General features: G+C 36.5%; 1 protein-coding gene across 1 annotated transcript in view; it reads left to right on the top strand.

Annotated features, from left to right (window-relative positions):
• Positions 1-16,087, top strand: part of MUC19 (mucin 19, oligomeric) — a 188,144-nt gene extending 172,057 nt beyond the window's left edge. Inside the window, exons 176-192 of the mRNA XM_063785772.1 lie at positions 2,462-2,512; positions 2,781-2,834; positions 3,135-3,188; positions 3,410-3,451; positions 4,552-4,605; positions 5,857-5,910; positions 6,325-6,375; positions 6,663-6,716; positions 6,886-6,933; positions 8,854-8,883; positions 10,835-10,866; positions 10,955-11,117; positions 11,448-11,485; positions 12,922-13,032; positions 14,332-14,371; positions 15,023-15,131; positions 15,790-16,087. Of these exons, the coding sequence (XP_063641842.1) occupies positions 2,462-2,512; positions 2,781-2,834; positions 3,135-3,188; positions 3,410-3,451; positions 4,552-4,605; positions 5,857-5,910; positions 6,325-6,375; positions 6,663-6,716; positions 6,886-6,933; positions 8,854-8,883; positions 10,835-10,866; positions 10,955-11,117; positions 11,448-11,485; positions 12,922-13,032; positions 14,332-14,371; positions 15,023-15,131; positions 15,790-15,973 (1,169 nt within the window). The 3' untranslated portion in view covers positions 15,974-16,087. The remainder of the gene's footprint in view (positions 1-2,461; positions 2,513-2,780; positions 2,835-3,134; positions 3,189-3,409; positions 3,452-4,551; positions 4,606-5,856; positions 5,911-6,324; positions 6,376-6,662; positions 6,717-6,885; positions 6,934-8,853; positions 8,884-10,834; positions 10,867-10,954; positions 11,118-11,447; positions 11,486-12,921; positions 13,033-14,331; positions 14,372-15,022; positions 15,132-15,789) is intronic.
• Positions 16,088-23,518: the final 7,431 nt, after the last annotated feature.

Here is a 23,518-nt window from a genome sequence, read left to right as displayed (position 1 = left end):
ACTTGCCACTCCACACCAGCTTTTTAGATGTGATTTTTATGAAACTAAGAATGATATGTTATTCTGAATCCTTTATCCATCTTGCCTTCATTTGGTCAGCTGGAGTTTTCAAGAGCCTAGAAAATGCCAGTCTTGGTTAGTAAAAGTGTTTAATTTGCCCATCTTGGACTTCTATTGCATATTAAGCCTATTCTCATGGGTTTATCCTCATGACTAAGGTTCCAAGAAATTTAATTAAAAAAAATTCACCCCCACACTTCCAAGAAGTCCCTATGAAACGTGAGGGAGCAACACCACAGGAATTAAAACTGAGGAGCAAAGGAAAAGCACTTCTTTCCAAAGTATTTAACCACAGCAAAAGGGCTCCAGAATAGAGTTTTGCCACAGTTGAGGAAGCCTAGGAGAAAGTACGGTTTTTGTTTCTCTTTGCATAGAGAAGCCCTCGGATGGCTTATAAGAAATGTGAATTTTTCCAAGTCTATGCTGTTCTCTGGGTTAAAAAAAAAGTCATTACTATGATCTCTGTCTCTCTTGATCTCTCTCTCTCTGTTTTACTATCTTTCCCTCAATTTCATTTTCATTTCAAATCCCCTGGAATATCTTCTTTCATCACACTTGCTGGAAGTTTCGACAGGGATTAGTCAAAGTTACAAAAGAAAGCTGTGTCTGAGTACCTCAGGCAAAAGGCCATCTTCTTTGAGAATATTTCTTCTACTATAACATGAAATATTTTCCAGATTTCAAAATTAAGTCATCTCAACTTCTTCCTCTACTACCAGGAACTACAACTTCATTACTGAACAATACCACTATTAGAAATTAATTACAAACAGGGGATTTCATTAATTAATGAAATTTAGGCCCTGATAGGAGATGATAAAGCTTTTCATTTGAAGACTTATTGAAGTCCGTTGAAGGTAGTCATATTAATGCTGTGGAATACCCTGAACTAAAGATTTAATTTGAAACATCATTGTTAGGACATAGCTTCCCAGAAGTAGATACCTAAATGGGGACAGGAATTTTTTTAAGTAAAGTATTTCCACATTTGTCTTTGCTAATACTACTGTCATATCAAATAAAGTCACCACTAACCAAGAATTCCAGGCTGGATAAATAAAAGATGACTGAAATAAGCTTAAGACATCTTGGGGGTCTTTTGTTTACTTGAAAGAATTAGGACAGAAAAGAACATTTTCTCTTTTCTATTAAAATGTCTGGGGGATGTAAAACAATATGGAATTTTCAGGGAAGTATAATACAATAATACAATATACTTGTGGAAAACAACCTAGATGTTGAGAGAACATTGAAAGAGGGAATGTTGGGAAGATTTTAGAGCTTCTAGATTGCAAAGTTGGGACAGAAATATCATGAAATGAAGAAAAAAAGATCACTCATCAATTCTATATTCTATGAGAATATTATAATATTGGCCTCAATTATAACACAAAAAATTAAAAAGTTGATTCCATGGGCAATGAGAAGGGATTTTTAAAGAGGTTAATTATCATGCCCAGGTTGGATTCTTTGGGAAGATTAATTTGTCACAGGTAGAAGATTGATATGAAAGGAGAGTAAGAATAAGGGTGGAGGTATGTTGTATAGTTTGAAGTCTCTTGGAAGTGACAGATGATTAGGGACTGAAATAAGCTAGTCGTAAGGGGATGCAGAGGCAGAAAGAGTGTGCAAGATGTTGGCCAGTTAGAATCAACAAGTGTGGCTGAGGAGATAAAGGAGAGGAATAAATTTAGATGACTCCTAGTTCATGATTTGAGTGCTTGGGTGGATAGATGATGGTGCCATCTACCAAGTTTGGGAATATACTAGAGGAATTAAAAATAATATTTGATAGATGATACAGTATGGTCTGATTTTGATCGTTTGAGTTCAAATTACTCTGAGGTTTCCAGGTAGTGATGTCCAGAAGAGTTGATGAAGGTGACTGAGGCCCAGAAGAGAAGCCTATACTGGAATAGAGAATTGTCAGTCATTTGCTTACAAATAATATTTGAAACTGTGGGTACTGATGAGTTATTTAGGGTTACATTAGCCCTAAATAACCCACTGTATGTTATTTACATACAGGGAGAAGAGAAAACAGACAAAGATAGTCCTTGGGCTCTCCAGGACCTAAAGGGTGGACACAGGCAAAGAGCCTGAAAAGCAGAGGAATTCTGGTTTAGCAATTTCCAATGTGTTTGACTTAGCACTGTGTACTGAAGTACTGGGATATACCACATTATACCAGGAGACCATATTGCCTCTAATTTTGGGATTCAGAATCTCAAACAGGATCAGCCAGAATTTGCTGGGGATGTGTTTTTTTAATATTTCATTTTTTCAGAGAACCTAGCCTCATAGTTATGAAACTTTGAAAGTGGAAAGTAGAAGGGGGAAATCTCTCTTGAAAGAATTAAAATATCAAGATTCTCAATCCTTTTCATTTTTTAAACTTTAGGGATCACCAACATAATTTCAGGGAGAAGCCAACCTACAGGAAGTAAAACAGGTGAGCGTGGGGAATTGAAAAAGGTGAGGATGGGAAAGGCCCTCGTTCATGATACTAACTTGGAAAAGAAGGATCCCAGAGGACTGAAGCTATCCAAAATGAATACTATAAAACAGGGAAAACCATGTTTAATTTACCTCTTGGGAAAGGAATCCTGGAGAAGGAATGCATTGTTTCACAGAAACACATGGATTTGTTCTAAACCATGATTTCGATCCTATAAAACACTGCTCATATTACCCCCTCTTCTTTCAACATCTCATCCCAGGCTACACTGTAACAGGCTCTGGAACAACAGCCTTACCTGGAGGTTTCAGAACAGGTAAGTCAAGTCGTAAAAGGAATTCTCCTTTAAATGGCTCTCAGTTAAGCAGTGTAATTGGATTGTTTGCAGCTCAGTGGATGGATACCCCATTCTTATTGATGTTCTTATTTCACATTGCACCCCTGTATCAAAACATCTCATGTACCCCATAAATATATACATCTACTATGTATGCACAAAATTTAAAAATATTAATAAAAATAATAAATGCTCTCAAAACAATGTCATCTATTGCCATATCATTTTCATGTTGACAGATTCTCCATCTTTTCCACTTTTCTTAATTTGCTCTTACAGAGGCCACAACTTTTAAAGGTGATGTTGGAACCACTGAAGCAGAAATTTCATCAGGTGAGTTTTTTCACATTTTGGATTCTCCATGATGTTTCCATTTGAGTTTACTATGTACAGATTTTGAATGAAAATGAATGTGGCTGGAAAGTGGTTGCTTACCCTTTAATAAGAGATCATGAGGCCAACCTAGATCAATTCTATGAATTTTCCAAGATATATTGTAGATGTATTAAAAATTCTCTAGACACATTCTTTCTTTACTCCCTTTGTCTTGTCAGGCAATACCCCAGGATCAACGGGAGTCACCAGCAGCCAAGAAGGTGAGATTACTATAATGGATGCAGGTAATTTTGCTGATTAAGAGATTACTCAATAGATGCAGGTAATTGTGCTGATTAAGGCTTTGATTTAGATATTTAACCTTTGATCACAAGTTTAGACACACTTTGTTGTCTGGTTTTCTTTCCCTGGAGAACTTGTCCCTTTTCTTACATTTACTTTAGAAATCTTTACTGGAGGTAAATCATGTGCATATAAGAAAAACATTCTCAAATTTAGTAATTGAAGTCTGGATGATTCTGGATCTAGAGAAGTGAGATCTATGAGGCAATTGTGACTTTCCTCCCCCATGTTTCCCTTGAACATACAATTATGAAAGAGTCCATTGGAAAACATGCCAGGCTTAACATTTGGTGCAAAAAAACTTGTTAAATTGTTTTCTGTTGCTTCAGAGAAATGAGGCTATGTGGAAAAGCCATACATTTCTGATGATGGGAAAGGTGTTGTGTCCTTCCCTCTTATTACAGGCACCACTGAGGTAGCCTCTAGCATAAATATTTCTGGAAGCTCAAACACAGGTATGTAAATATTTAGTAGGTAGCTGTAAGAACCTAAGGCTAGAAAACTAAGATCCCTTCTGTGGAACTGACTGTAGCATCCACACATCAATTGCCTACCTCATTCTTCTTTGCCTTTCTTAGGGTTAATGAGTGTCTGTCAGTGGTTAAATCTGTTTAACTCCACTGGGTTCTCATTAAAGACTCCTATCCATTGCTTCAGCATAGGGAAATATTGGGGGTAAAGATAAGACTCAGGAAGTCCCATTAGGAAATTTACATTTCCTAGCCATCTATGGTTGTTTTCTTGTTTTGGGGTTTCTCAGGCTCATGCCAGAGTTCCCAGGTCAGGCTGCAAAGGCACACAGGGCACCACTAAAGGAGAGAGCAGACACTGAAATCCATGAATTCTCATCTGGCCAGAGGAGTTATTTGTGTGTCTGTAATTCACAAGGTGCCCTGTGGGCTAGCTGCAGCACTGGCCCAGAAAGTCATCTGATTTGCTTTCTCTTCCTCATGTTTATCTCTGAGGATAGGAATAAGGGCTGTGGCTGATATGAATTTGCCCTTATTTTCCTTTGCAGGAACCACTGTGGTATCAAGTGGAATCACTGGAATCCCAGAAACTTCCATCTCAGGTAATAGAAATTATTGTCTCAAATGAAGATTACATGCTCAACATTTCTCTGTCTTTAACACAAAAGTAAATACTTTTTACAAAGTAAATACAGATAGCCAATATTTATCTCTATGAATGAATGTCACACTTCAACTGTAAAATAAAATTGCACCAGATGTAAACAGGCAAAGAAGACTTTGTTCAAGACTATTACAATAAGCGTCAAAACCATTACAATAGGGGAGAGAGATTGAATTCAGCTCTGATAAAGCAAAAGGCAGGAGAATTGTTTAGTGCTTGGCTAAGCTAGTGGAAAACTAATGGCGGATGTTTGGAGAGACTTTAATCTATATGATTAGGTCATCTGTGTTTGGTAATTGGCACTTAATCAGGTCAAAGTTAGGCCCCTACCCTCCCACAAAGATTGGGAGATAGAGGCATTATTTTTCTTGATAATTGTATTTCAAAAGAACGGCTATCAGGTCCTTGAGAAAGATATTTATGAATTGCAAGATTGACAAGAGACTGGGAGAAGATTTACATCTTGAAGGGGCAGAGGAAGAATTTAAAAGTAAGGCAAGTTTTCTAAAGTAAATAAGAAAAGGGAGATTAAGAGCCAATAGCTAGGAATAAACCTGTCTAAAATGTAGTTAAGCTGAGGGCAACATTAGGTCTCTCATTTTCTCATTTTCTCCCACTCACTCCCTCCAAAATTAATACAGGAGAACTAAGAAACCAAGTTACATGAAGTAAGATTTAAGTGTGAGAAAAGCTCTCATCATTTAGAGAAGGGGCACCAGAAGTGAAACATGTATAGAGTAAAGTGTGAGAAAAGCTCTCATCATTTAGAGAAAGGGCACCCAGAAGAGAAACATGTATCAGGGTCATAGGAGAATCTTCACTTCACCTCTGTGAACAAGGGATTGCTACAATAAGAAGTTCTTAGTGTTTCCATGGCAGGGGCATGAGCTAGCATTAGTAGATGTGTTAGTATATTCCAAGTGCTTTGATACTCTTGTTCCACGTGGACGTGTCTTAGGTAAATGCTCTTCTGAGACCAGAAAAAAAAAAAAAAAGAAATTTGGGGGGGTGTTGATGGATGTGTTCATTATCTTGGCTGGGATGATGGTTTCACAGATGTACAAATAGGTGTCATTAAATTATCCACTTTAAACATGTGTGATTTATTGTAAATTAATATTTTCAATAAAGCTATAAACAAAGAAAAAATAAAAAAAAAAGTTTATTGCTCTTCCCTTGCTCGTTTTAGGTCCTTCCAAGGAAGCATCTGACAAAACCACTGCTCCTGGACCTCCTACTACAGGTAAGTCAGATAGTAATAAATGCATTTGTCTTGGTGGCACCTCAGAAGACAGGATAGCTTATCTGCAGTTCTCACAGAAGTAGAGAGTAGAATGATGGTTACCAGTGGTTGGGGTAGTTGTATATGTGGGGAGGGGTATGGTGGGGAGATGTTGGTGAAAGGATACAAAATTTCATATAGACAGGAGGAAAAATTCAAGAGCTCTATTGCACAAGATCATGACTATAGTTAATAATATATTCTTGAAAAATGCTAAGAGGGTGGCATAATGTAATTCTTCAGAACATCATGTACAAAATACATAGTTTTATCTGTCCATCTAAAACATGAAGAATAAAAAATTATTTTTAAATGAAGTTAAGCTGTAGCTCCTCTAGTCCCCTGTACTCACCACTTTTGTTCCTTTTTAAGTAGTCACTGCTTCCACAGGAGTCAAAGAAACTTCTGAAACTGGAGTGCAAACAGGTGAGTATTCAGTGTGGCTTTGATTATACATAAGAAGTTGAGTTAGGAGGAGAGGGGTAGGAGAGAAGTGAAAGACTGAGGCCAGGATGATGGCATTCAACTTCGTTTTGGAACACAACTTCGAAATTCCACTAGGGATAACTTTTTTTTTTTTTCCTCTGGGAGTTTTTGGTTCAGGCTTTTGCTGGGGCTCCCCTCCTAAAGACTCCTTCGTGCAGACTGAGAATTCTGAGCAGAGAATTATGAAGGGTGCTAGTCCTAAAATGTCTTATATTTCCTTTTGCAAGGCTCTACCTTGGTTACAGCTGGAATGACAACAAGACCACAAGTATCCCAGCCAGGTAAAATCAAATGACCGAAATGAACTGGAATAAATTGTCTGTTCCACCCAAAGCTTTCCTTGAGTATGAATTTGTGCCATCATTTGGGCATGTACATAAACACAGACTTGATATGTGTAGGTTATTCTAATTTTTAAAATCACAATACCATCCATTTATGTCCTCTCAGAAACCACTGTCGTGGCAACCAGAGAAGTAGAAACTGAAAATAAAACAGGTCAGTATAGGAAAAGCCCTAATTTCTTTGTTACTATTTCAACTAATATTTCTTTAGTACCTTATGTGTGCTAGACTCTCTAGCAGACATTAAAAGCAAAAACATCAGCAAGATGCAGCACTTGCCATTTTTTATTCTGTGTGTGTGGGAGGAAGAGATTATTTTGGGCACAGATAGTATATATTTAGTGATACCCAAAAATATGCACAAAAAATGTGGTCCCGGGGGTGGAGTGAGAGTAGTGCTAATTTCTGCTTATTAATTGGTAGTGTGGAGTAAAGACATGAGAAATGGCATGATTGAGTTTAAAATTGGCATGGATGGGGAGGGTATTTCTGCCAAACAGCCCTGGAAATGATAAAGATATGAGACCTCATGGGGGAAGTTCAGGAATCAACCAAATGTTGGCAATAACTGAATGAGGTTCAGGGAGGTAATGAGATTGGAAACGTAAGTAGAGAAAATTTCATAAAGAACCAAACTTCAACAAGACTATCCTTGTAGTAATGGGGTACCCTTAAGGATTTGATCAACAGCCTGACATGATCAGATAGTTGAGAAATTACTCTGATGCCAATGTAGTGATTAGGAGACTGTTCTCTATGGCTCCTCTTGCAAATATCTCCAATGAACGCTTGCAAACACTGGTCAGGGAATATTTTCTCTTGTGTTTATGCCTAATTGATCTTTTTTCTCTCCTGTTGCTGGTTTCTGTTAATTTGCTAAGCATCCATAATTAGCACCTGGCTTAGCCTCCCTACGTAGAGTTGGAGACATTTGATTACCCAAATTTCCATACCTTTAATTCATTTTGTAATCTATATTTTGGGCCTATTAGTTGTTGGGATCACTTTACCTAAACATGTAGAAATTTTGAGTTCTTTTCAAATATTCTGTTGCTCCTAGGTCAGCCTTTTTCTTGGTAGGTTGATATACATATACACACACACACATATGTATACATATATGTGTGTATATGTGTGTATATATATACACACACATATATATATATATCAACCTACCAAGAAAAACCTACCAAGAAAAACATATATATATTTAAACAGAGTCTTGCTCTGCTGCCCAGGCTGGAGTGCAATGGCACTGTCTCGGCTCACTGCAAGCTCTGCCTCTTGGGTTCAAGCAATTCTCCTGCCTCAGCCTCCCTAGTAGCTGGGACTACAGGCAAGCACCACCATGCCCGTCTAATTTTTGTATTTTTTGTAGAGACGAGGTTTCACCATGTTGGCCAGGCTGGTCTCAAACTCCTGGCCTTAAGTGATCTGCCCACCTTGGCCTCCCAAAGTGCTGCAATTACAGGCGTGAGCCACTGCATCTGACCAGATTGCATACAATATTCATTTTGTTTTTAGAAGTTTTGGAATCGAATTTGAAATTTATGAGTGAATTGTTCGATTGACCAAAATATGTGACGTGTAAAGGCTAAAAAAGATACATATTGCCAGTTTAAAGCATTTGTTGGGGGAGAAGTTAGAGCAAAATTGAAGTATTTCAAGAAGATAAGGAGAATAAAAGTTTTTAAATGACTAAAACTGGGTAATTAATAATACTCATTTTATACTGTAGCAGAATTATCTTTTTCCCTTTTTAAATCTCTTTTATTGTTCTATTCATTAGATCTGCCTTCAAAAAATTTTTGAAGAGTTTACCTTGATGTTTTCTCCTTTTGATACTTATATTTTTCTCTCATTAAAATGTGAGGTCCAAAGGAAGCACTGTACAGTGGAATTTCAAATGCAGCGAGGAGCAGGAAGGGGGGATAGATGGGAATATATCTATTTGTAAGACTAGCTATGTAGACAATTATTTTCAGCAATAGAATAATGAATTAGATAACTATACTTGCCCCAATACTATTCCAGTAACTTCAGAGACTAACTTAAGGTTCCTGTTTTTACACAGAATGTCTAGCCTCACTTCCACCAGCTCCAGGTAAGAATTCCACGACTTCAGAATTGTTCTGCATTAATGATTCCTCTTGTCAATCAAATTTCAGAGGTCACGCTAATAAAAGTCACTAGCCATGGAAATGTTATAAAATAGGAAAACATGTATTGGATTAACTTAGCTTTTATTCACCAAATAGTGAGTAATAGTTCATTTCCTCCTTCACAAACCAATGAAGCCAAACCAAACAAATATACCTTGTTACTTAGATCAAAGCAAGGTTTACCTACTAAATGTTTCATATAATTTTGATACCTTAACCAAAATATTATCACTTGATAGTGAGCATCTTTTTAAACTAGATAATTCCAACTTGAGGGATGAGCTGTAGTAGAAAAAAAAATCCACTTAGCCAGAGATAAGTAATTTTAGAGAACTTTAAGTCCCTACCATTCTCAAGACAATGTGGTGTGCTTTGCAGTGAGCAAAAAAAAATTACTAAAAAATAATTCTCTGACCATAGTACATAGTGGGAGAAGGAAGGTCTTCAAAGACATAGGCAATTTTCATATCAGGCAGAAAATAAATTTCCAAGTAAAAATATAAACTATGTATTATATATAGAGTGCATATTGTATGTCACTTGTATATTTTAAGGTATCCCCAAGAATTTCTTTTTTTTAATTTTATTATTATTATACTTTAAGTTTTAGGGTACATGTGCACTATGTGCAGGTTTGTTACATATGTATACATGTGCCATGTTGGTGTGCTGCACCCATTAACTCCTCATTTAGCATTAGGTATATCTAGGAATTTCTTTACAGTATTGGAATTGGAGAACACAAATAGACCAGTCCAGGGCATGTAAATGAGAGAAGTGAGACAAAGTTGAGAAGGTCAGTTTGAGTCACAATATGAGAGACCTCAAAAGCTAGAATGCTAGAATAAAGTGTTTGTTTTACACAACTATAAGGGGCCATCAAAGTAGTAAATGAGATGAGAATTAGGCCTTAGAAAAATTACATTACCTCATTGGATCAGAAAGAGATATGAGTCAGAATAACTCCCTTAAAAAAGCCAGTAGAGTATGCTAGATCAAAACTTTAATAAGATCTTGGAGTGGCATTTTAGCAAGTAGAATAAGGAAAGGAAGAAATGAATGTGAGTGTAAAGATACAGGATTTGGCAGTAGATTTGATGCCAGTGCTAGAAGGAAGAAATCAAATGGCTCCTTGATTTTAAGCTTGAATGATTGAAAGTATAGTTCTATCCTTAGAGAAGGAAGCCAATCTAGAAGAGAAGCTGGTTTTGGGGGGAAGATGATAAAATATGTTGTGTGCACATCAAGTTTCGGGTTTCTATAGGTCTGCCAGGATTCTGTCTATAGGTTGAGAGAGAACTGGCTCCAAAGCTATGAGAGAGGTCTGGGCTGGAGCTGGGCATTTTAGAGCCATTCTTTTGATGTTACGGTGCACATTGTGGAGACAGAAGAAAGAATTAGAGCCAAAATGAGAGGCAGTAAGACAAACTGCCAGTGAAGACAAAAATTTCAGAGTATTAAATCTGAAGAAGGAGAGCATTTTTCAAGAAGGTAAGAATGAAAAATGTCAACTATGGCACAGAAAAACTGAGAAAGGGCCCTTGGGTCTGGTAATTATGAAGCCATGGTGACTTGTAGGTTTGGAAAAGCGGAAGTCAGACTGCAAAACAGTAAGTCAGTTAGTAGCCATAAGATTGATTGACCACTGCCTGGAGAAATTAAGAATTATCCTTTGCGGAGGATTGTAAAAATAGGATATGCCTGTTGGGAACAGTTTGCTTGAAGCAGGTGGACGTGATTTTATTCTCCTTAAGGCACCATAAAATCTTCTATAATTCAGTCACTCTGAAATCCTAATGCCAATTACAGTACTGGCCACCTGGTGGTTATCTATAAATAACAGATGGTTATATTTTGCCAAATTTAATTACCATTTATCATTTATGTTAACAGTTTGTCACGGTCCATTGGGAGAAGAGAAATCTGTAAGTACACAGTTTTGCTCTACTTTAATCCAAATTTGCTCTTATTCCTGTATTTGAATAGAAGTCTAAACTTGGTTTGTTTATGTAGCCTGGAGACATATGGACTGCCAATTGCCACAGATGTACCTGTACTGATGCAAAGACTATAGACTGTAAACCTGAGGAGTGCCCTTCTCCACCCACATGCAAAACCGGCGAGAAGCTTGTGAAGTTCCAATCTAATGACACCTGCTGTGAAATCGGATACTGTGGTGTGTATTTTAATTGAATATGTTTGTTGGTTGTTTATTCACATATTCAAGAGATACTTTTTGAGCTACCAATTTTGTCGAACATAATACTAGGCAGGTGTAATAAATAATACAGAATTAGTATAATAATATTTGCATTCTTAAAACTTACCATCTTCAGGATGGGGGTTACCCAGAATTAAATTATGAATATAATCAGTAGATTAAAGGAACACTATGCTATTATGGGTAGAAACATAGTTGGTTTCTATGTATGATCTCATCTACAATTTCTGTTTTATAAATAGAAATTATAGTATTTTAGAATAAAACAATATGTTTATTTTTCAGAACCAAGAACATGTTTATTTAACAATACTGACTATGAGGTAAGGTCTTTTCTTCATTAAAATGTTTTTGTTAATTATAAGAATAAATTTAATGCTGGGCTACATTAAGGGACTTTCAGCCTATTTTATATATGTAATATACATAAGTATATATATTATATACATAAGAAATTATATAATAAATAAATATATATGTATGTATATATATATATTTTTAACCCTAGTAACAATGGATTGGAATCCGTTCATTTTTTTCCCCACCCCCACTTCCAAAGGAACATCAAATGTAACACTCACCATGACTCTGCAAAGGAGGAAAACATAGTACTTGATCATTAACTACTCAGCAGTAGAGCTTCTGAACAAAATTTCCCAAGGGCCTTGCCAGATGGAGAAGACATACTTTGTAACATTCAAATCAATGAATAGAGTCAAACTGTAATTATAACCAGAAAGATCAGATGGTCAAGCTGTCAGAGATCAAATAAGAAAACCCAAAGGGCTAGAACCCTATTATGCAGCTACAGCAACACAATACATTCAAGGCTGGATTTTGACAACGAATTTGACATTTTGGACAGTAATTTAACTTTTTAGAAAAAAGTATAAGGAAGCCGTAAAAATCAGATGATTCTCAAATTGATATTAACACACTTGAAATGGTGATAGTAAATATTAAAAAATCTAAAGTGAAATATATGTGGTATATTAGGAAATAGATAAAACAACCTATGAGAGTTTTACTTGGATAACCCATTTATCACACTCAAATTTCCACCTGGACTTCTTAATTTTTAGTTTCCAAAGTTGATCTGACTTGAACCTGTGATAGTTTTTAAACACAAAATATGATGATATTTAAGGAACAAAAGGAAAGTTTTCTTCTGGTCATTTAATAATAAAATTCCAATTTATCAGAAAGTTCATCTTGTCTGAGGCTGTGAAATAAATGCAGTTTCTCTAACTGTTGTTTGAATATTTAACATAAGCTAATTATAAAGTAACACCAGAGAACTTTAAAAGTATAGGAATATAGGCCAAGAGAAAAGTAAGACATCTTGTGACACTTGTCATTTGTTTTAATATGATAAGCCTATTTTGTGCCATTTTTTCCCCACTTAAATTTCTTGCTTCCCCTTAAGCTTAGAACATAACAATTGATTAACTGCTTGATCACTATAAAAAACCTGTCTTGAAAATTTCTTGAAAATATAATAGAGTAACTGTTGGTGAATCTTAATTTGAGGATTGAGAATCTTGACACACTCTGTGCTCTCAATGAACAAATTTGGTTTATTCATGGAAGTGGAAGACTTTCAAACCATCTTTTCTTTTTTACTACTAACCTAATGACAAAGTGCCTCTGGAAAATCACTAAACATGAATTTGAATTTTTAAACTGATGTTCTTGCCAACCTCTAAAAGAAATCAAGGTGAATAATTATTTTGTTTTCTTCCCCCTCTTTTCCTCCCAGATTGGTGCTTCATTCGATGACCCCAGCAACCCCTGTGTCTCCTACTCCTGCAAAGACACTGGCTTTGCTGCAGTAGTCCAGGACTGCCCAAAGCAAACCTGGTGTGCAGAAGTAAGTCATCTTAACTAATGAACACCGAGATTCAGTTCTCATATTAAACAAACCCTGGCCGGGCGCGGTGGCTCAGGCTTGTAATCCCAGCACTGTGGGAGGCCGAGGCGGGCGGATCACCTGAGGTCAGGAGTTCGAGACCAGCCTGGGAAATATGGTGAAACCCCGTCTCTACTAAATATATAAAAATTACCTGGGCATGGTAGCAGGTGCCTGTAATCCCAGCTACTCAGGAGGCTGAGGCAGGAGAATCACTTGGGCCCAGGAGGCGGAGGTAGCAGTTAGCCAAGATTGCGCCGTTGCACTCCAGCCTGGGGGACAACAGTGAGACTTCATCTCAAAAAAAAAAAAAAAAAAAAAAAAAAAAGAAAAAAAATCAACCTGTCTTCTATCTCATTAGAAAACGTTTGTGTCTGGCTAGCAGACATAAATATCTTGTAGGTTGTATAGCTCTTTAAACAAATTCATCATATCCAGAGCCCAGATGATTCCAGACATGCTCATGTTTTATTGTTAAGTATAAATTATTTTCATATCAAGAAAGGCTCTCATGTTTTACAGGCTTTATAAAACTTAATTTAGTGCTAATCTAGAAGAAGTAAGTTATTATAGAAAGCATTTTGCTATTTTGAAACTAAAAAACTCACTAACTTTTAAAAATAGCTCAGTCTATAAGAATACCAATTTTTCTGTATAATCATGTCTGGGTACTTTAGATCTTTCTTTGTGTCACAGTTTTCTCCATTTCTATGCCCCCCAAATATGACTGGGTTTTATATTAATGAATGCTTAAGTTTCAATTATTAAGGGAGATTTAAGTTATCATTTTTCTTTCTGAAGATATAATTGATAATATGGTTTAAAGTTTTATTTTTGAGCTCTAATACCGGATTTCAATATTTATCATGCTTTTACTTTGTTATAATTTAAAAACTATCAATTTCTCAGAGGTGCTGCTTCTAATTATGTTTCTAATGTATTAGTAGTAATATTATTGTTAAAGTATTTTTCAGTAAGTGAGAAATAATTTAATATTCTTTAATGTTATCTTTGACAAGAATTTAGTTTAAAGCTTATTTTTCCTTGACCCCTTGTTGAAAAATTTGTCACATTTTTATTACTCAACTGATCTTTCTCTTTTTCTGTCCTTTGCTTACTACATCTGAGGTAAGATTGTCCATCTGTCCCATTTCCTGTTTGTGATATGAGGCATTTTAACAAATTAAGAAGTGTTATATTATTTGCAGAAAAATTTGGAATAACGTTTCCAGTCTTTTTTCTTTTTTCTTACCCTTACAGGAAGACAGAATCTATGATTCAAAAAAATGTTGCTATACATGTGAGTAAAGTTAAGTTCTGCATAGAGAGAAATGTAAGCTGTTGACAAAAGTTTAATTTCTTTAAAACAAAATGGCAGATCATTAAGAGAAAGTATCTCGTATTTTTAACACAACAGGTAATCTAGCCTACATGTATAAATTTCCATTTGATATTTGTACATAATGTATTATGGTCACGTATTCATGTTGATTGCAACACTCTTCTCAGTAAAAATAATAATGTTTACAAGGGAACAAATGTAATTTTCATGGAAAAGATGAGCTTGTTCTTTTGCATCAGCAAGTTGTGTTGTAAACTGGTGCATTAGATCATAAGGATAATCAGTGATGAGAAAATGGATGTCAAAAATAATTAATCCACCCGTTTTTGATGGATATCAAAATAATCCATTCGCCCATGTCTTCCCTTCTCCCTTCCTCTTACTTCTCCCCTCAACCCCTTCACCTGTGATAGTGTGATAGCGATAACAGGAACAACAAGATACCAGTAATCTGAGTATTAACCAGCTACCTTGTAATGATGCTGAGATGATTAATCACCTCAATAATGTTGTGAAGTAGTTGCTATTATTTATAGGTTAAGAAAATGAAGGATTAGCAATTGTTAATGTTAAACCTCACTTCTGACTCTCTTTTCCATTTCATTTTAGGTAAGAATAATTGCAGATCTTCCGTTGTAAATGTGACTGTTATCTACAGTGGTTGCAAGAAAAGAGTTCAGATGGCAAAATGCACAGGGGAATGTGAAAAGACTGCCAAGTGAGTTCTTTGAATGTGTATCATGTGTAAACTTTGTAACCTTGTGGAGAAAATGGATCTTTTAAAATATTACTTGGAAAAACTTTTATGTGAGAGCAATACTATTCTGTTATCAGGACCAAATGAAAGAAGAATCTAAGATATTAAGATCTGAGAACTAAAATATTCACTTAAAATAGTGATGAGTCATTCTGAAGTAGTTTTCTAAATATACATGATACATTTGTAACAAATTTAGTCATCTCATACAGTGACTACAGAAAATATTTAAGCAAAGAAGTGAATTTCTTGAATTACTTAAACTTGAAATTTAGATAGTATGCTTTTCCTTTATGTACACTTTTATGTATAGATTAATATAAAGATAATAATCTCATATTAAGTTATATTTAAAATTGTATTTAGTTTACTTTTTTGCCATAATGCTCCAGTTATGAGATTATAACTTCCTTTCAGATTTCTTATTTCTCTTGGTCTCGCATACCAAATACCACCGAGCAACATCAGAGCTTTACAGTGACAGGGGGAATGCAAGGTCTAGAAAAAGAATAAATTGGTTACAAGGCTTGCTAAGTCACTTAGACAGTTACAGTTTGAGCACTGATGTCAATTTATTTTTAAAATTCTAAAAATGTTTATTACTGAATTTTTCTTTTAGGTACAATTATGATATCTTACTCTTGGAACATTCATGCCTTTGCTGCCGAGAAGAAAACTATGAACTCAGAGACATTGTACTTGACTGTCCTGATGGCAGTACAATCCCTTACCAATACAAGCATATCACGACCTGCTCTTGTTTAGACATATGCCAACCATATACGACCTTCATGTACAGTTAATGCTGACATCACCTTCCCAGTTTTAACAGGCCTGGTATTTATTTTATAAGTGAGGAAAAATAATCATTTAAAAAGTGAGAATAAACTAAACAATGTGAGAATAACTCAAAACAATGAGTTCTCATTGTGAGGAATTTTGTTCTCTTGTTGACTGGATCTGAAAAATAAACACAACTTGACAAGCAATTCGTGAGCAAGGGTATTTATTTTACGGCAATACGAATTCTGCAAGTCTAGCAGAAACTGGATCATATCATGACTCTTCAATATATTTTCCTTTTATCCTTCAGCTTCTTATGCCCTTCTCCCGTTTCATTTCCTTCACTTACTGAAAATGTAGACTTGGTTTCCTTTTCTCACTTCCTGTGCCAGTTGCATCACTCTTCCCATCCTACTACAACTCCTCCTGCTAGGACACCAGTGACCTTCTCTAGCTCTGCCTACAGGGTCTGACAGCATCTCCACTCTTCCTTTCTTGAGACATTTTTCTCCTTGTTTCTATGATATTTCTTTTTTCTTTCTGTGACATCATTTTAAATGTTCCTACATCATGTGGACAGCTTTATTCCTGCCAATCCTCTAAAGTTTAGTTTTCTAGTTGCATCCTGTTCTGCTTTACATTTTACTCAGTCTTTGGCCAATTTCGTCAATTTAAGTAGATATATTTACACTTTGAGGATTTCCAGTCTGTATCACCACCCTCATCCTCTGAGTCTCAGACACATTGACACAACTTTGAATTTAACATCTCTCAGTGGATGCTCTATAGGTACCACAAACTCAGCAAGACCAAAACCAAAATAAATATCTTTCTTTATCTCAGTCCTGTGCATGTATATTGTATACCAGTGAAATAGGTAGCTAAAAAGAGAGGTTAGGCCAAGGCAGGTGGATCAAGAGGTCAAAGAAATCAAGACCATCCTGGCCAACACGGTGAAACCCCATCTCCACTAACAAAATACAAAAATTAGCCGGGCATGGTGGCGCGTACCTGTAGTCCCAGCTACTCCGAAGGCTGAGGCAGGAGAATCACTTGAACTGGGAGGCAGAGGTTGCACTGAGCCGAGATCGCACCACTGAACTCCAGCCTAGTGACAGAGCAAGACTCTGTCTGAAAAAAAAAAAAAAGAAGAGGCTGAGGTTGACTAACATTATGGCTGTCATCTTTAATACATTCTACTGCCTTGCTGTCTCACACACATCCTTCTTCCTGAACATATATATTCAAATGTGCCTTGGATAAATTATTTACACAGGTAAAATGTAAAATGTGTGCAATTATTAACACCCTTATCCCCTTCCCAACATGAAGGCAAACCCAAATTATCATAACCTATTTATGAACAAGTTCTTACTTTTCTGTATCAGTTGGACTAGTGGTAAATTTAACTACCATCAAACACTGTATGTCTAATGGTGGAGAAGAAAATAGATGTGTTAGTATATTGGTAATTGCTACCAAAGGTGGATAACAATTCCTTATGAGTGGACATTACAGATCTCACTTCTACAGTCAGTTCCAGGGCCTTTGACTTTCCTCTATGTCTGTAACTGGTTCCAGGTTTTCCTTCCTCTCAGTGCATACCAGAGTTCATCATTTCACAAAATTATGAGGAGCTTGAGGCCTTGAAAATCCAAATGGGTGAGGTTGCAGGAGTTTCTTTAATAGCTTTTACCTCAGGAAATAGTAGAGCACAGAGTCAACATTATACCCACATTACAGTCCTTACCATGTGGTAGCAGCTCTATTTTCACCTGACAGTCAGAATTGATCATCCCAGATAATATACTGACAGCATTTTCTGCTTAGTAAGCCTGCTTTAGACTTATGAGAGACCCCAAATGGCTAGCTGGGAGTTTCAGAACAAGGGAGATAAAATGAACATTGATTTCTGGTCCAGCTAATATATTACATCCTGCCAACAGCACACCAACTAATCCCTCAGCTGGTATCAGAGTGGAGTGCTCAGTAGGCTGATCTTTAAGGTTTACCATCTGTGAACAATAAAGCATAATACATTTATTGAGGTATGTATGTACCTTTTTTTTCTTTGATTTGACGCTGTATGAACTTTTCTTTTCTTCACTTGAAAATAAATTCCTTTGGTTAGAAGCATTGCTGCACAGCCTTTCATGGCAGTGAATAAAGTATTCAATAAGCCTATAGATAGATGTGCTTGTCTAGGCATATTAGACACAAAATGAAAATGCCAATCCATACTTGGTTATCTCAGAGAAAATAAATGCTGTCTTCCCACCACCAGAAAAGGATCAAAGTTGTCTCCTTTTTACCAAGTAGCTGAGTGACGTGATACTATGAAAATGGAAGATCACTGTCTTCCATTTATATAACAATACCATGATTATTAGCATGGTGGTATCCCAAGTGGCTTCAGTGGAGGGAATTTAGGCTGCTGAACCCATGTATGACCCTTATTTCTGCTACAATTGCTACCTTCTTCTTTAAGCATTCACTTATATTCAGGTATGGATCTGTTCTGAATTATTCATACAATTCCCCCAACCCTTCTTGGCGTTCTCCATTTTTTCTCCCCTCAAGTCCTGGGCTATCTATACAAGTTATTTGCTGTATCTGAGAAATTAGTGTGAATCCTCACTTCAGGCCAACCTTCTGCCAAACACAGTGGCTATAGAGAATTTTCCTTTACAGTTGTTGTTCACAGCACTCCTAAGATAGTCTCACTTTTCACTGACACTGGGTCTATAGGCAATCTAGCTTTGAGTCTTTTCATCCTGTGTTAAATGATTATAAGCAATTCCTCCTCTAAGCAAAAGGCATTAATTCAGAGAAATGTGGCAGCCAGATAATAGCGCATTGTGGGCCTTAAGAAATTATTGCATGGATCTGACTTTCTGACTTGTGCCTTTAAGACCTGAATGGACTCTATTCTGTATATATGACTTTGCATTGATGATGGATTGCTGCTGAGAATGCTCAAATCCATGGCAACATAGAAAAGCTAACGTCCCCTCCAGGATGAGGGGCTTTGGTTCACGGTCACCTGTTATTTTAGTATTGACAGAAAGCTAGTATTTGCTGAAAATAGAAAAACTGCCTCAGGAGGTAGCGTGGTCTTGCTCCCAAAGCTCCGAAGCTGCTATTGCTGTGACCATTTTATGACTTGTCATTGGCCCCTCCACTAGGATTTACTTTTCTGTTATAGATTCTTCTAGAACCATTGGATCAACACAGATTATGAGTTAAACATTGAGGTAGCTTTTACCGAAAACTTGATAATCTGAACTGATCTTATATTTTGTCTGAGTCCCTCTAAAGTTATCAGGTCTTAGGTCATCCAGTGAGTCGACCTAAGAAAGACATTTATATCCATATAGGTTTCTTGATTTTTCTAAAATCCAATGGGTCTATTTCCTAGTGTAGGTGAACAAAGTGTGAGAGAGTGTCCTTCACTTCAATGATGAGGACCCACTATCTTCATATTACTAAGATTTAAGCTGATTACAGAAAAAGCCTAAATAACAGTGACTTTAAAAAGATAGAAATGTATTTCTCTCTCATACACAAAACTGGGTAGGTGACCTAGAGAGGCATGGCTGTGCCTAGTCTCTTTGGTCTTATTGCACAATGAACTGTCCAGCTTCCATCTTGTTGGCCCACAATGGTTCCCACTAGCTGCTACCATCTCAATCTTATTCCAATCAGCAGGAAAGTAGAATGGGAGAGGAGAGTGTGTGTTCCTCCTCCTCTGAGGGCAAAACTCAGAAGTGGCACACATACTTCCACTAACATCCCTTTGGCCAGAATGAGAGAGACACAACTGTCTGGAACCACAACCAATGCTTCCAAAATGAGGGTCTATAGACTGTCTATAGAGTAATCATTGGGGATCTTTATAAAAATACAGGTTTATGAATTTCATCCTGAGAAGTCCCGTTCAGTAGATCAGAAAGCAGGTAGCTAAATCAATTTTTGCAAATAAAATTCTAGGGGCCATATTGTTCCATTTAGTAATGGAAACATCCAGAAAAACAGCTACAATTTGAGTCATCACCAGACTAAGTTTATTGTGAAGGATATGGTGATGCACTGCTCAGATTCCCCTTCAGAAAAACAGGGCTTATTCCACAGCTGCTGAGAGTGCTGCCAGAAGACTGCCTTCAGCTGTCAGCCTCCTTAGGGGTTTGCCTCAGCTAAAGACAGCAACATCCCCCACTGATATGTCCACCTTCTGGAGAAAAGAGGGGCATGAAGTGAAAGGCAGAGGAAAGTAGAAAGGCTCAGCGCTCTCTCCCCAACTTGGTCTATGAATTCTTTACTCAGAAAGTTGCTGAGGCTTTCATTGAAGATGCACAATGCCTTGACTCCCAATCTTGCTTCCTTCCTTCTCTTCCACAAATATGGATTCCAAGAACACTTTACAACAAACCTGCTGCATGTAAATCTCCATCTTAGAATCTGCTCCTAGGCAGCACAACCTGTGCCACTTATAGGAATTTAACATCATTCTCTAGAGCCCATCAATTATTTGTAGCATTCAAGTCTGAGAATTTAATGGGGAAGGATACAGAAAGCAGCCTACCTATGTCTTTCAAGTCTTTGATGGTGGCTTTGAAAAGAACTAAATGTATGAGGCCTCCTCTACTACCCTATCTCTCATTCCCTTCCCCCTTCCATTGTACAAATAAAAAATATATGCTTTCCTATATGCCAATGAGACTATTTTAATAGCCTCAAGACAACTGATCCTACTGTAAAATTAATGACAAGGAGTAAATTTGATTACTGACACTCAAAATATAGAACTACAATTTTGTCAGAACACCTTGAAAACTCAATATTTGTGACTATTCTATCTTTTTCTCTGCCTATAATCCATCCCCCATATACTAGTCACTCTCTTTTCATCATCTGCCTTTCTACAGGTGGTAGTCCTATATATACTTTTAATTACAGTTATTGTTAACATTTATTTGTTCTTTATTATCCGTTTTAATGTAAGTTTTCAGAGGGCAGGAAGTTTGTATCTCTATCCCACAGCTCTGCCTCTAATACCTAGAAGAGGATGTGGCATAGAGTAGGTAATCAATAAACATTTGTTGATATTTGAGTGAAAAAAATCTAACAAAGGCAGCCAGTTAAACAATTCAGTTACTTATCTAGGAATATATTCATCAAATAATTTCTTTGCAATGAAATAGCAGGTTCTTGTCAGTAATTAAAATTAATTATATCTAATTAATTATTGTCAAAAACTCTGTTTTGAGAAAACTATTCATGGAAAATTGCCTGCATTCAGTCTGGCCATTCTTAATATACTAAATTATATCCTTGGAGTAAATAAATGAGAAGGTGACATCTCCTAGTGTATGTCTTCTCACTAGAGATATGGAATGCAGAGCAGTTAAATACGCAGGCTGTGGAGCCAGATTGTCTTGGTGCAAATATTGGCTCCCCCGACCTAATGCTATATAACTTAGCCTTATTTTACAAAATAACATCTTTACTGAGGCGTAACTCATACCATAAAATTCATCCTCTTAAAATGTGCAATTCAGTGAGTGTTAGCATATTCACAAGGTTGTGCAACCCTCACTTCTATATAATTCCAGAATATTTCATCATTCCAAAAATAAACCCAATACTGATTTGCAGGCACTCCCCATCCTTCCACACCCCCAAGTCCCTGGCAAACACTAAACTACACTCTATTTCTACAGATTTGCCAATTCTAGACATTTTATATAAATGGAACCATACAATATGTGACCTTTTGTGCCTGGCTTCTTCCACTTAGCATAATGTTTCCCAGGTTCATCTTTGTTGTAGTATATATCACTATGTCATTCCTTTATACTGCTAAATAATATTTCATTATTTGGATATACATTTTGTTTATTCATTTATAGATAGTTCATTGTTTCCATATTTTAGCCATTATGAGTAATGTTTCTCTGAAAATTCATGTACAAGTCTTAATGTGGATACATATTTTCAATTCTCCTGGGTATATATCTCGCAGTAGAACTGCTGGGTCATATGGTACCTCTATCTTTAACATTTTGAGGAACTGCTGAACTGTTTTCCAAAGTGACTGCACCATTTTACATTCCCATTAGCAATGTTTCTCTACATCCTTACCAATGCTTATTATTGTCTTTTTAAATTATAGTCATTCTAGTAGGTTATTTAACCCTTTTGTACCCAATTTTCTTATTTGTAAAACAGAATAAAAATATGTACTCCCGAGGTTTGAGGTTGTATAAACATCTGCTATCATAGTTTTGCAATCTGTGATTATTCTGCTTTTCCTCAACCTTGCAAAGCAGCTTATGACAGTTAGATGAACTGATTTGCACACTGCTTACTTTATCTCTACTTAGAGAAATTGACAAAACAGAAATACACATAACATTCTTAAGTATATAGGAAATAACTATTTCGTGATAGTAATTCATAAGAATACCTACAATTAGATAGGGGCATTATCATAATCAAGTTTTGTCATAAAGAAATATGTCAAGCTTTGGGAATTGAGAAGATGGTAGCAATACAGGTCAACACAAAGTTTCATTATGCTCTAAATGTAACAGTATTGCTAATATCACTATTTTAATAACTATCTAAAAATTTTCAATTACTTTTATAATAATTTTATTATGTCCCTGTAAATTATGTTCCATGGTTCTATTTTCAAAATTGGAGTAATTTGTTTTGGAAATCATTTCTGTTCATTTTATTTCTATTGTTAGGCTGGTTGGTAAATAATTGAGATAGAACTGCCATCTTTCTGGAATTATCAAAAGCCAATGTCTCTTTCATCTATATGTAGGAATCCAAACTTCCCAGTAAGAAAATTCCAAATTTGTTACTGCGTAGGATAAAGGAAGGGACCAACATCATTCGTTCATTCTCTCTTTTTACCCATGGCTTAAAGACACCAGCTAATTCATCGGGTGGTTGTAAGGATTAAATGAGATCCTTGATATTTGGGATTTCCTTAGAAAATGCTAGCTAGTCACATGTAATGAGTTTCACTGCCATTCTTACTGCTTTCCCTGCTTTCCTTATCTGGTCCCTCAGAGACCCTGGCTGGTTCTCCGACTCTCTCTTACCCTCTCCAGTGCTGGAGTTACTTGAGGCTGACCTCCAGCTACAGTCCTGCATCACCAGGGTCAGTTCCTCCTCTAGCATCAGCTCCCACCCAACTTTCTACACAATTGTTGCCAGTTTGGCATTGACTTTGTGCCTCAACTCTGATACCTGAACATTCATCTTGTTCCTGAAATCCAGACTCATTTTGTTTTCCAATTTTGGTGACTGGCCAAGAAAGAGGTTCAGGCTCTAGGAAAATAGAACCTCTGAGTACCTGAACCTCTTTCTTGGCTCTATTTTTCTAGAGCCTGAACCTATTTCTTGGCCACTTGCCAAATAGCACCATCTCAGAGAGTTGGCCTTACTATTTTGTTATTTCCCTTCATCTTCCCCTTCCTCCTCCTTCTTTTCTCCCCTCCACCTCACTCTCTGAGTCTTGGATTCTACTATTTGGAAACACTCTTCTTCTC

Source organism: Pan troglodytes, chromosome 10 (genome assembly GCF_028858775.2).
Source record: "Pan troglodytes isolate AG18354 chromosome 10, NHGRI_mPanTro3-v2.0_pri, whole genome shotgun sequence".
Lineage (NCBI taxonomy): Eukaryota > Metazoa > Chordata > Mammalia > Primates > Hominidae > Pan > Pan troglodytes.
The sequence above is the reverse complement of the archived record's forward strand: the minus strand, read 5'-3'. Positions and strand labels throughout refer to the sequence as shown.